This window comes from Alligator sinensis, unplaced genomic scaffold, assembly GCF_000455745.1.
Source record: "Alligator sinensis unplaced genomic scaffold, ASM45574v1 scaffold278_1, whole genome shotgun sequence".
In the NCBI taxonomy this organism is placed as follows: Eukaryota; Metazoa; Chordata; order Crocodylia; family Alligatoridae; genus Alligator; species Alligator sinensis.
The window spans coordinates 1,026,901-1,038,228 of NW_005841952.1; the positions used below are offsets into that span (position 1 = coordinate 1,026,901).

The 11,328-nt window shown below is 49.1% G+C and overlaps 1 protein-coding gene across 8 annotated transcripts in view; it reads left to right on the forward strand.

Moving 5' to 3' along the window:
- GRIK4 (glutamate ionotropic receptor kainate type subunit 4) overlaps positions 1 to 11,328 on the forward strand; it is a 271,109-nt gene that overhangs the window by 182,217 nt on the left and 77,564 nt on the right. For 7 of the 8 annotated variants that reach the window (XR_003093249.1, XM_025200022.1, XM_025200021.1 and 4 more), the window contains one exon: positions 6,743 to 6,921. Coding sequence is in view for 7 of the 8 variants with exons in the window: in XM_025200022.1 (XP_025055807.1) it covers positions 6,743 to 6,921 (179 nt within the window). In the remaining variant the exon portion in view is untranslated. Of the gene's footprint in view, positions 1 to 6,742; positions 6,922 to 10,586; positions 10,669 to 11,328 lie in introns of all 8 variants that reach the window. The other variant, XM_025200025.1, reaches the window with a different exon arrangement.

Sequence of the window (11,328 nt, forward strand, 5' to 3'; positions counted from 1 at the left end):
TGCCCATATGCTTGTTGCTACCGCTGTGCACACAAATGCATGCCATTGTGTGCCAGCCTAACACCCAGTGCAAAGAGCTTACTCTGTGCACAGGGGCCAGAGGGGGAACTTGCACTCTCGTGCATCCATACTGATCCTTATTTCTTGTTTCCTCTGTTCTGTTGCATTTGATCACAAGCTTTGGTCTGTCAGGGTGTCGGTGTGGGAGTGCCTCAAGCCAAAATGACCACTTGGGAGATGCATGAAGCCAGGTGAATTTGGTCTGAGCACAGGACTGGGTGGTAAGACTCATTGGTTCTATACCCAGCCTTTACTGATTTACACTGTGACCTTGACAAAAGCACATCTCTCCTCTGGGAGCCAGTTGCTTTTACACTGAAAGAAAACAGTAGCCCCATGCTTCAAGGCTCCTACTGGTTGCCTGCTGGGATTTGGAGGCAACCCCCCCTTTAAAGCATGATTTGGCTATTTGAGGAGAGGAAGGAGGGAAGGGGTGGTTGCTAGCTTCTGAATCAGTAGATGTTGGCTGTGGCTAGAGGTGGGAGGCTGGCTGGGATACATTGGTGCTCCTAATGATCCTGAGAATCTCTGTCTGGTGGATAGGTCCTGCTCATTCATTCAGGATCAAACCAATCATCAGATTTGGATCAGGAAAGTATTTCCCCCTCTTGGGGCTGTTGGGGACTTTGCCTTCTTCTGTAGCATAGGATCATTTGGGCATCTTCCACCTAATCAGTTCCCTGGCATTGCAGTGGACCAGTGCATTGGCAGTACCCTTGTCTCCTCTCTTGCTCTTTTCTCTGGCACATTGTAGGTTTTGGTTGGGGCTGTGATGTGTAAGGGGCTGCAGGCAGTTGTCTGCAAAGGCAGGGGCTCAACCTGATTGTCAGGGAGATCCCTTCCAGTCCTGAGTCCCTAAATAGGAATAAATCTTCCAAGTCAGTGGAACCATGCTGGTGTAAAACCAATGCAATAGTGAGCAGGATCAGGAGTGCATGCAAAAAAACATGGAGTTAGGGCAATCCCACATCTTCCTTCCTGACGCATGGTCAAGCCCGGTGGCTAAATCCAGGAGAGCAGAGAGAGAATCCACAGGTCAAGACTCTTCTCTTGCCAGCCACGTTTCTGCAACGCAGGCCTGCACTGCAATCCTTGCACAGATGGGGAAAGCAAGGCAAAAAGAGCCTTGACCCCTTATCTCTGACTCCGTTGTCTCCTGTATGCACTTATGTGCCTAGATGTGAGCACAAGGCAGGTGCGGGTGGTCTGGGAGACCTTTCTGCTTAGCACATAACAAGGGGAGGCCCACCAGTCTTCGGCAAGTGGTGGCATGGACGGCGCTGCTCTCACAGTCCACAACCGATCCTGCCTCTCCGCGCCTGGTGGTTCCTCGTTTCTGCACTTCAAAGCTGCCAGAAGGGGCCTACAAGCCCTTGCTCATGTTCAGCCTGTAAAACAGCCTTCTGAAGTGTCAGTCTGTCAGCATTGGGCGTTTCACGCTCCCGTGTCATCAGAACAAAAGGGAATCTCTTTAGATAATAGAATCCTCCTTCCATGTGACAAGAGGAGGGAAAGCAGGAAGCTGATGGGGCTACAGGTAAGGTGGAGCGTGCTGGAAATAATAATTTGGTTGAGCCAAGGGAAAGGAAATCAAAAGCCTTCACCCCGTTTCCCCCCCTCCCCTCTCCTCACCGTGCCTGATCTGGTTTGGAAAGCTTTGAGTCGGGCTGAGCCCTGCAACCTGCAGGACTGTCAGAGCTGTCTACCTGCGCTTGATGGGCTGGGGGAGCAGCAAGGGGAGGGGGTGAAGTGCCTGTGAAAGGCAGTAGGGCAGTGGGGAGGCATCAAAATGGGAAAACTTAATCGAAAGCAGCAGCGAGGGTCTGGCATGAACTGCAGTTCCACAGCTGGGCTGGGGGCTGCTTTCCAGCGCCTTATTAAAGCAAGGCTGAGATGTGCAGGCCATTAGACTTGAGGAGCCAGGTCTAATTGCATTATGTGGGACTGAGATTCAACATATGGTAAGTGGTTCCAGGGGCCTCGGCTGGCTGGCTTGCCTTCTTGCTTGCTTTTTCAATTTCTCCTGGTGACTTTGGGCCCATTGCATGGGCCAGATCTGGTGTAGGTCACCCGCGCTCCTCTAAGCTAGCTGGGGAGTAGTGGTGGAGCTGTGTTTCTCGAGCTGTCCAGGGGGGTACAGCTAGGATGACTGGCCCAGCTGTGCTGTCCCACATGCTGAAGACTGCAAGTTCACTGTTCAGCCATAAAAACATGAGGATCCTCTTCTGTCACTCAGTGGCCAAGCATCAGCTGCCGTTGCTCGCCTTCCCCTTTCCACTGGAGGGAAGGGCCCTGCTTCCTCCACTTCCATGCATGTTAATTCACTCAGAACAAAATCCCCTAGCGTGCTCCTCAATGCCTGTCTTCCTATCCCTGCGCCCACGTTGCTGCTCACTTGCAATGGCCCTGGAGAGCGACAAAGCAGCAGGCTGGATGCCGTGCAAGCAGGCTCCCCTGAGTAACCTCCCGCAGCTGGCTCCCAGCTCTTGAGCTAGCTGATGGGAAAGCGGGCTTCTTCTATCCTCCTGGTGCCATGCAGTGCTCTGTATTGATGGGGACACCGACAGCCTGAGAGAGACTACCGTGTTCCTGCAGCCTCATGGAGGGACTGCGAAAGTCATTTCATTTAGCCATCACAAGATGTGAAGCTCACTCAGGGCTGTCTGCTCCCTGCTCCTGGCAGGCAGGAGACGTGGCTTTAACACTTTGTGCGCTAGCATCCTTCCCCATGTCATCTGTATTACATATTAGAACAGTGGCTGGAGGCACCTGCTGAAACTCGGGGTCCATCGCCTTGGGGCCCAGCACCAGACAGGCACATAGCATGTGCAGTCATTGACCCAAAGAGCATGCAAGTGAGAGAAAGAGAGAGGAAACCAAGCAAAATGATTTTCATGCAGCAGGTTGTGGGAAGAGCTGGGACTGGAACATCTCTTTCGACATCCAGGCTGCCATCCTGTGCACCACGCTACATCCGCTGAAGCCAGGAGGGAGAGGGGTCAGAACGGAAATCTTCACGTGAACGCACCTGGCAAAGAAGGGTTAAACATGCCCCTCTTTACCGGTGTGCAATGGCATTGCTTGACTGTTGCTCTGCTAACACCCAGGGCTGACCTTTTGACAGGTTGTGGGGAGTAATGTTAGGTTACTGGAGTCAGGGGCTCCTTGTTGCAGCCCCGATTATTATGTCGTGGTGTGATAATGGCCTAGTTGTGTCCCCTCTCTGGGCTTCAGCTGCCCATCTGCAAAATGGGGCTAGTGACACAGGAGCAGGTTGTGAGGGCATATCTGTGCAGTCAGTGGCATGGATAATTAGCTTGTTTTTCAGGCTCCAGATTGGGATTTGAGAGATCAACATTAAGCTGAGTGATGATCCAGGGCCCCAGAGAAGGTGGGCAAAGCAATGGAGTAACAACCACACCCCACTACACAACTAAATACAACTACCATCCTCACACCCTCCTAGACTCCGTCATAAACTCCCACGTAGGGTATGGGGAAACCTGAATCGACTGCAATCAGGCTATGGAGCTTCAACAAAATCAAACATAAAATGGGCCTTAAAAACTCACCACCGTGCCCCTGTGGCAAAGGACATCAGACAGCCCAGTGTATACTACCTGGCTGCCATCTATATGGTTCACCAGAGGGAGCGAACAGTCTGAAAGATTGCAGTAGTAGTGATGGATCTGCTTTTAAATGGTTGGAGGAGTTGACTTTCTGAAGTCAGGTGCAAGAAGAAGGGAGGAGGCATTGAATATCTGGGACTCTGCTCCTCTGTGGCTTTACTGCTCCACTTCCCTTCCAACGCCCCGTCCTCTGCTGACAAACTGTGCCCTGTCCACTTCTCCAGAGTGGCCCAAGCAGCTTGGATTAGACCTGTGCACCCTCAGGCACTCTCAGGACAGAGAGCACGGCTCAGGCAGTCATGGTCAGGGTTGGTCCCGAGCTATCTATTGTGCCTCTGGTCATCGGTACAGCTCAGCAGGAGTGAGAGGCCAGGTGCTGGAGCTTGGGCTGGATAGGAGGCCATGTAGACATGCCCAGTGGGCCATGGCCTCAGCTGAAGCCTCCAGTCACTCTTGGAGCCTGAATAATGTATAATAGCTTGCGTCTGATGCCTCAGAAATGCCTTCCCGAGAAAGGAAATGCCCAGGGTTTGGCATTTGCTGGGTTACACTCCCATGACAACCTCCACTCCTGCAGTTCAGAGGGCTCTTGCATCAGCTCACAAGGCAGAATAATATTCACCTACACATCCCTGACTTCAGATGAGTTCAGGCTGGTAGCGACCACTTGGGGAACTTTCTTCCAGCTTTGCTCATAAAGAAAATATATTGTTCCCCCTCCTTCTCTCCCCCAAACGTCCTCTTCTTAACCAAGAGAAATACAAAAAGCTATGAAGTGGGCCCACTGTAAAAAGAAAAAGTCAAAGGAACCATAAAAGCCTCCTTTTCTGAGGCTTTAATTGAATAAAGGTTAGTAAAATGCTCTTAGAACCTTCCTCGTGGGAAAGGAGTTTGCAAGATGAGTCCTAAATCAGCTCAGCGGAGCTGGGCTTGTATTCACGGCAGCCTCCGAATCTTAGAGGAAGAGGCGATTGTGGGCATGGGTAAGATTAAACAATTCAGAAATCTAGCAGGAGGTTTAAACGGAAGCCCCACTAGTGCTGATAAAATGCTGTTTCAGTGGTGGTCAGACCATGCGCTGACTCCGTGCAGCGGTGAATTGCACCCTTTATAGAGGAGCAAGCTTGGAAATCCATTCCACCCTTAAGAAATCCTGGCCACTCTGGTTGCTTTAGTCCCCAGCTAAGATCCTTCCTGTATTGAAGAGGAGAGGCAGGGGGCTTCGCATGGGAAAGAGCTCCATGCAGGTACATTGACTTACTGCAAGATCTCACTGTGAATAAGAGACTCCTCATCTGGGATTTATCCCTTTAATGCATTGCTTCATTACCTTTTGTGAAGTGCCAGGAGTCCTTGAAAGCAGCGCTCTGCAACTCTGATTGCATTGCATTGTATTGCTTCCTCAGCCCTTGACCTTTGGGGTGAATAAACCGTTCGGTACAGTTGGAGCAACATTTAGTTTACGAGCTCAGCTCCAGGCCTGAGTGCCCCTCTGACGGTCAGGGCACTGGGTCTCAGATTTGGGTGCGTGGTCTGTTGTTTGTCCTTTTCCTTTGGAGAAGTGGTTGCAGGTCCCTGTTATGTAACTCCTCCTTCTCCTCCCTTTGGAAAATTCCCTTCCCAACCTGATACAAGGTGACGTGCTGCAGGTCATGGGAGAGTCCTATTTTCTATAATTCTATGACTCCTCTATCTAGATAGATAGATATATCTATATATATCTCCATATAGATATATAGATAGATATACACAGATATATCTCTCTATAATCAGAAAAGCAGAATCAGACCATACATCTATATAGATATATATAAAAGCAGAATTAAGCCCTTGAATAGTAAGTTCTCGGACTGGGAGATGTTATTGAGGTTATGGCAGTGCCAAAATGATTCACCAGAAGAAGCAAGCCAAGGGAGGTAGAATAGCACCTCACCTGTACACGTAATGGGGGTTTGATCCTTAGGGTTATATTCTTTGCCCTCTAAATTGAACCGGTGGGTTTTTAATTGAAACTATCCAGTTCAATTTAGGGGGTTTTGTCACTCTTATGACGAGGGGCCCAATCCCCCTTTTTGGGGGGGGGTTGGAGCTTTCCCAGGGCCACCTGGGCAGGCTGCTAGTGGGCCAGGTGCTGCCCCAGCTCATAGGCCACACCTGGCCCAATCCAACTGTTCCCTGAGTCTACCCACTGGAAGCCCGAGTGCTGCTCCCCAGGTGGGCTCAGGGAAGAGTTGGATCAGGCCGGGTGCTGCCTCCAAGCTGGGGCAACACACAGCCCACAAGCAGCCTACCCAGGCAGCCCCAGGGGGCATTGCTGCTGCAGAGAGAAGGACACGGGTCCCCTGCAGCTCAGGGGCTGCTTGGCCCACCAGCGGCTTGCCCTGTGGCTGTGGGAGAGGTGGACAGGCTCCACCGAAAAAAAAGTATCAGGCACCTGCTGAAAGCAGAAGTGGTGAAGAGCCCGATCCTTTTTTTCCTGTGGAACCTACCCCCCTCCCATGGCCAGGTGGCGAGCTGACAGCTGCAACTTATTGTTGCAAACTAAACTAAATGCAGAGGTAGTTTAGTTTGCAACAATGCAAGCTCATCTAAAACCCCCCAAAACGGGTGCATGTGTAATGTGTGATGCCATTACCCGGCACAAAGTGACATTTTCGTCATGTGTACAAGTGCCCTAGGTCTGCAGAGATCTTGTCTTCTGCTGTGTCAGTGGCTGAGGTCACTGGAGACCTGTCTTCCTATGTGTCTGTAAAGTACCTAGAACACATTTGGTTCTTTTATTATGTGCATTGAGGCCATAATTAGAAACCGTGCGCCATGATGATCCAACTCTGCTGTTTCTGATGGCCAAAGCATGATGTGACGTTCCATCCCTCCCCATCCCCTGGTGACCAGAGGAGAGAGACTGGAGTTAAGACATGGCTCCTTTGCTTTTCAGCATACTGCCACACCGTTTGGTGAACCAGCCCAATGCAGTGCTGGATCCTGGGGGTGAAGGACTCGTGACAGAACACATCATTTAAAAGCCCTCTTTGTGCTGCTTTTCCTTGCAGGCCTTTTAAACCTAGAGAAGTTGCTTCGTCAATTCCTCATCTCCAAGGACACCCTCTCCGTACGGATGCTGGATGACAGCCGGGACCCTACCCCTCTCCTAAAAGAGATCCGGGATGACAAAACTGCCACCATCATCGTACACGCAAATGCCTCCATGTCTCACATCATCCTCCAGAAGGTAGGCTGGCTGTTGAGTTACAGTTTTAGAAACGCTGCTGCTTTCCACCCTGATGATTTCTCTGAGCGTGTGCACTACGTGGTTCCAGAGTATAAACATTTCTGCTGCACTGCAGGAAAATTATCTACGCTACAGGGGGATTTCCATTGATTAACACTGAGTTCCTAGGGGAAACAATTTTTTTTTCTTTCCCTCCAAGACTGCAGTTATAGAACAAATAGAATAATTGTTCTGACTAAGTGCACTGGGGTTGGTTTCCAAAGGTGCTGAACTCCTACTGCTCCTATTGACTTCAAACAGGAGCCAGGAGGCTGCTGAACAGTTCTGAAAATCAGACCATCGGCGCTGCAGACTTTTGATTCTTTTTCCTCTTCTGAGTGCTTCTCAGGTTGCGTTGTTTCTTCATCAGTTTGTTTTTAAGCTGAGTTTTAAAAAAAATTACTATTATTTTAATTCTTTCCTGTATTGTGTTTTGGTTTTGGCTTGTGGCTTCATTTGGAAGTTGAATCTAATGGGGGTGTAAAAAATCCCGTGTCGTGTACATGTGCCCTGTGATGATCGAGACCTCTCTCCCATAGAGCAGGGTCTGTTGTCCTGTGTGTTTCTTGCAGCATCATGGGTGTGATGCTAAGGAATCGATCATCTGAGCCTGTGGAACCTGATCCAAAGCCCATCAGTCATTGACAACCATCCCTCAATTGAGTTCAGTAGCCAGGTCAGGCCCATCATGCTGTGTGTCGTCATCGTCATCACTCTGAGAACAGAATGCTTGTCTTTAAGGCAAGCTAGGGCAGGGCTTGTTACAAGTATTGGTCCCACTGAAGAGACGCACGCTTGCAAAGATGCACAGGTATGGGTCACTTTCTACAAAGGATCCTGCCTGCAGAGGAACTTTGCACAGGTTTACCATCTTACTGGTGTTGGGCAGCCTATGTGCAATGGCTTTTCTCTTGGTCAACCCACCACGGGCTTGACCCTGGAACCAGCAGACCTAGAAGCATGAGCTGCTGCAGCTTGAATTAAAACAGCAAGGCCACCTAGCCAACAGTATGAGACTCGTGTCCTCTGCAGGGGTGGGCAGATGGGTACAGCACTAACATACGCACTAGAGGAATGAGATTAGAGCACAGCAGGGAATGATTTTCCTGTCTGGCAAGATTTTTCAATATTTCAAACATTTTTTTCATCCTGTGTTAGGAAAAAAGGCACAAGCCCAAATATTTTTGTGAATCAAAAATGTGAAAAATTAAAATCTGATTAGGTTCAGAGAAATACATTGGGTACCTTCAAATGTTCTCTGTTGATACTGAACTTTTATTCTTTTTAACCTCTTATTTTTCTTTTTTTTTTACTATTTTACAACCTTCTAACCGAAAAGATGCTTTGATTCAAAAAAAAAGGAAGCTCTTCACGTTGAAGGTGATGAAATGACACAGTTCAACTCCTTGAGATTTTTTTTTTTTCCAAAAAGTTTTCAGGGTGGGCAAATCTGTTCCCCAGTCTCTTTCTGAGGCAGAGTTCTGGCTTTTTAAAAAAAACCTATCTTCTGAGAAGCTCCCAACCAGTTCTCCTTACGTTTGCTTTTCTACTGCAGCCAAAAAAAAAAAAAAGCATGAATATTGCATTGGCACTGAGAAGAAACAAAGGGAGAATTTCAATCATATAGTCCAACTCTTGGGATATGAACCACAAACCACAAGCACTGATGTGCATCGGTGCAAAATGTTCCCATTGCTGGCTGTGCAGGTATAGATGCCAGGCTTGAGTCCAGAGGCTGAGGTCAGGCGGAGGCTGCTGACAGGCTGTGCAAGTCCAAGTGATACCAGCTGGATCTCCATGAAGCTCATGCATCTGTCATCAGTCCGGTCCTGCATCATTTTAATTGCACATCTAAATGCAATGTGCATGCACTGATGGACAGGTTTCCTTTGTGACCTTTGCTATATCACTGCAATACACTGCTGATTTGTGGGGAAATCAGGAACAAGTGTTTGGGTTGGTGAGGGGTTTTGGGGGTTTGTTTGGGGTTTTTTTGGTCTCCGAGTTAATAGATGATTTGAAAGAGCTCTCTCACTATTGAGGGCTATCCCTCAGTCTGTTGCCATAGTAATTTTCCACAGTCACACAGCAGTGGCTCTTTAGACATATGCACTCTCCCTTCCCCTCTCTAGGGTATTCTCATGCCGTGACCGATAAAGATGTTAAAGATTGAAAAGATTTTGCAGCATTCAATAAAATTTAATGCAGTCATCCTGGCAAGAGGATCCCAAGAGAGGAAGCAAAATAAACAATGCCCTCATGGTTTGTGAACTTATTGCAACTGGTGGAACTAGAAGTTATTTCCTTTTGTACTGGGAGAATATGGGCAGCAAAGGGGGGAGATAACAACTAGAAGATAGGAACTTGCTTCAGATTGAGTCAACAGACACTAAAGCCAAAGGAAAAACTACTATTGTTTTTAATCAGCTATGGCTCCAACCTAGTATTAGAAAGCTCTTTTTTGGCCTCTACTGTTTTCGGACAGTGAGGCAGACTTCTTCTATCTTGCTCTCCACATGTGGTCTGGAGACATATGGCTGCTTGCTGTATTGACAGCCCGTCCTGGCTTCTCACCGGTACCTTTGGGGATGCTAAGCAGGCAGGAGCGATGAGTGAAGGGAAGTGCTTATTTCTTTTTTCTTTTTCTTTTTTTGACTTTCTGCCCTTGAAATCAAACTGCCTGGCTTCAAAGGGTAAGCAGCTGCTGGGGGTTACAGTCCAGTGGCCTCAAGACAAGAGGCAGCGTGGTCTAGTGGCAAGAGGTGGTGGTTGGGGCACACGATTAGGCAGCTAGGTTTTCATCCCTCTCTCTGACACTGACTCATGGTGTGGCCTGGGGCAAGTTGCTTTGCCTTGCTGTTTCCATTCCCTGTACCTGGGATCGTAGGAAAGTAGGACTGGAAGGACCCCACAAAGTCATGTAGTGCAGCCCCCTGCTCAAGGCAGGATCATCCCTGAGATTGCACAATGTCTCCAGGCAGCCTCTTCCAATGCCTGGCCATCCTCATCGTCAGGAAATCTCCAGCCTAAATTTCCTCTGCTGCAGCTTGAGTCCACTGGCCTTAGTCCTGTCCCTTACAGCCACAGAGAAAAGCCCATCTCCATCTCCATCCTCTTTATAACCATCCTTCAGGGATTTGAAGACTGTTATCAAATCCCTCTTCAGTCTTGTCTTCTGCAGGCTAAATCACTCTAGGGCTTTCAGCCTTTCCTCAGAAGTCTGGTCTCCCAGGCTCCTGACAATTTTTGTTGCCCCGTGCTGGACTCTTTCCAAACTGTCCACATCCTTCTTGAAGTGTGGGGTCCAAACCTGGACACACAACTCCTGCTGAGGCCTCAGCCGTGCTGAACAGAGCAGAAGCATCCCCTCTCTTGATTTGCAAGTGACACTTTTGTTGATACACCCCAGGATGCTGCTGGCTTTTTTTTTTTTTTTTGCAACAAGAGCATACTGTTAGGTCATATTCAGCTTATGGACCACCATAGCCCTCCAGTCCTTCTCTGCAATACTGCAGCCTAGCCAGTCATTCTCCAGTCTACGTTTGTGCATGAAGTTATTCTGTCCCAAGGACTTTGCACTTGTTTTTGTTGCATCTCAACCGGTTGATTGTGGACCATTTCTCCAGCCTATCCAGGTCATTCTGGTTCCTAGCCTTACCCTCCAGAGTGTCTGCTGTTCCACCCAACTTGGCGTCATCCATAGTCTTGGTAAGCACGCACTCGATCCCAGCATCCCAATCATCAATGAAGACGTTGAATAATACCAGACCCAGGACAGACCCTTGGGGAATCCCACTTGATACCTATCTCCCAACTAGACTTTGAACCACTGAGGACTGTGCACTGAGTATGATAATCCAACGAGTTATATTATGCACCTTTCAGTACAGTACCTGTGGGTGATAGCCCTGCTCTAGTAATCCTCATGACAGCGGGGCTAAGTGCTTACTGACTGCAGAGCACGAAGTGTAGGATTTTCCATTTCTGTTCCCCCTGAAGTCAACAGCACCTTGATTCTGTCCGGTGCAGAGTATTTTAAAAATCCCATCTTTTAAAAATCCCTCCAGCATCGCACTGCCCAGCTTCTTAGCGCCCTTATCCAGCTGCAGGTGCTGCTGGGGCAAGACTGCACCGTGTACACTGCTCAGGATGGCCTGGCACTGCTCTCCAGTGGGTAGAAGGGGCCACCAGACAGGAGCTGCTCCCCCAGCTGTATGCTTGGTTTGTCTTGGCTCTGCCCCAGGCTAGCCCTGACACATGCTCGAGCCCCTGCCCTGCCCTCCACCCCCTCCTACCCCCCACAGCCGCGGTCCCTCTGCTCAGAAGCAACCTGTGTGCACATGGTAGGTGTAGAGCATTGCCATTACT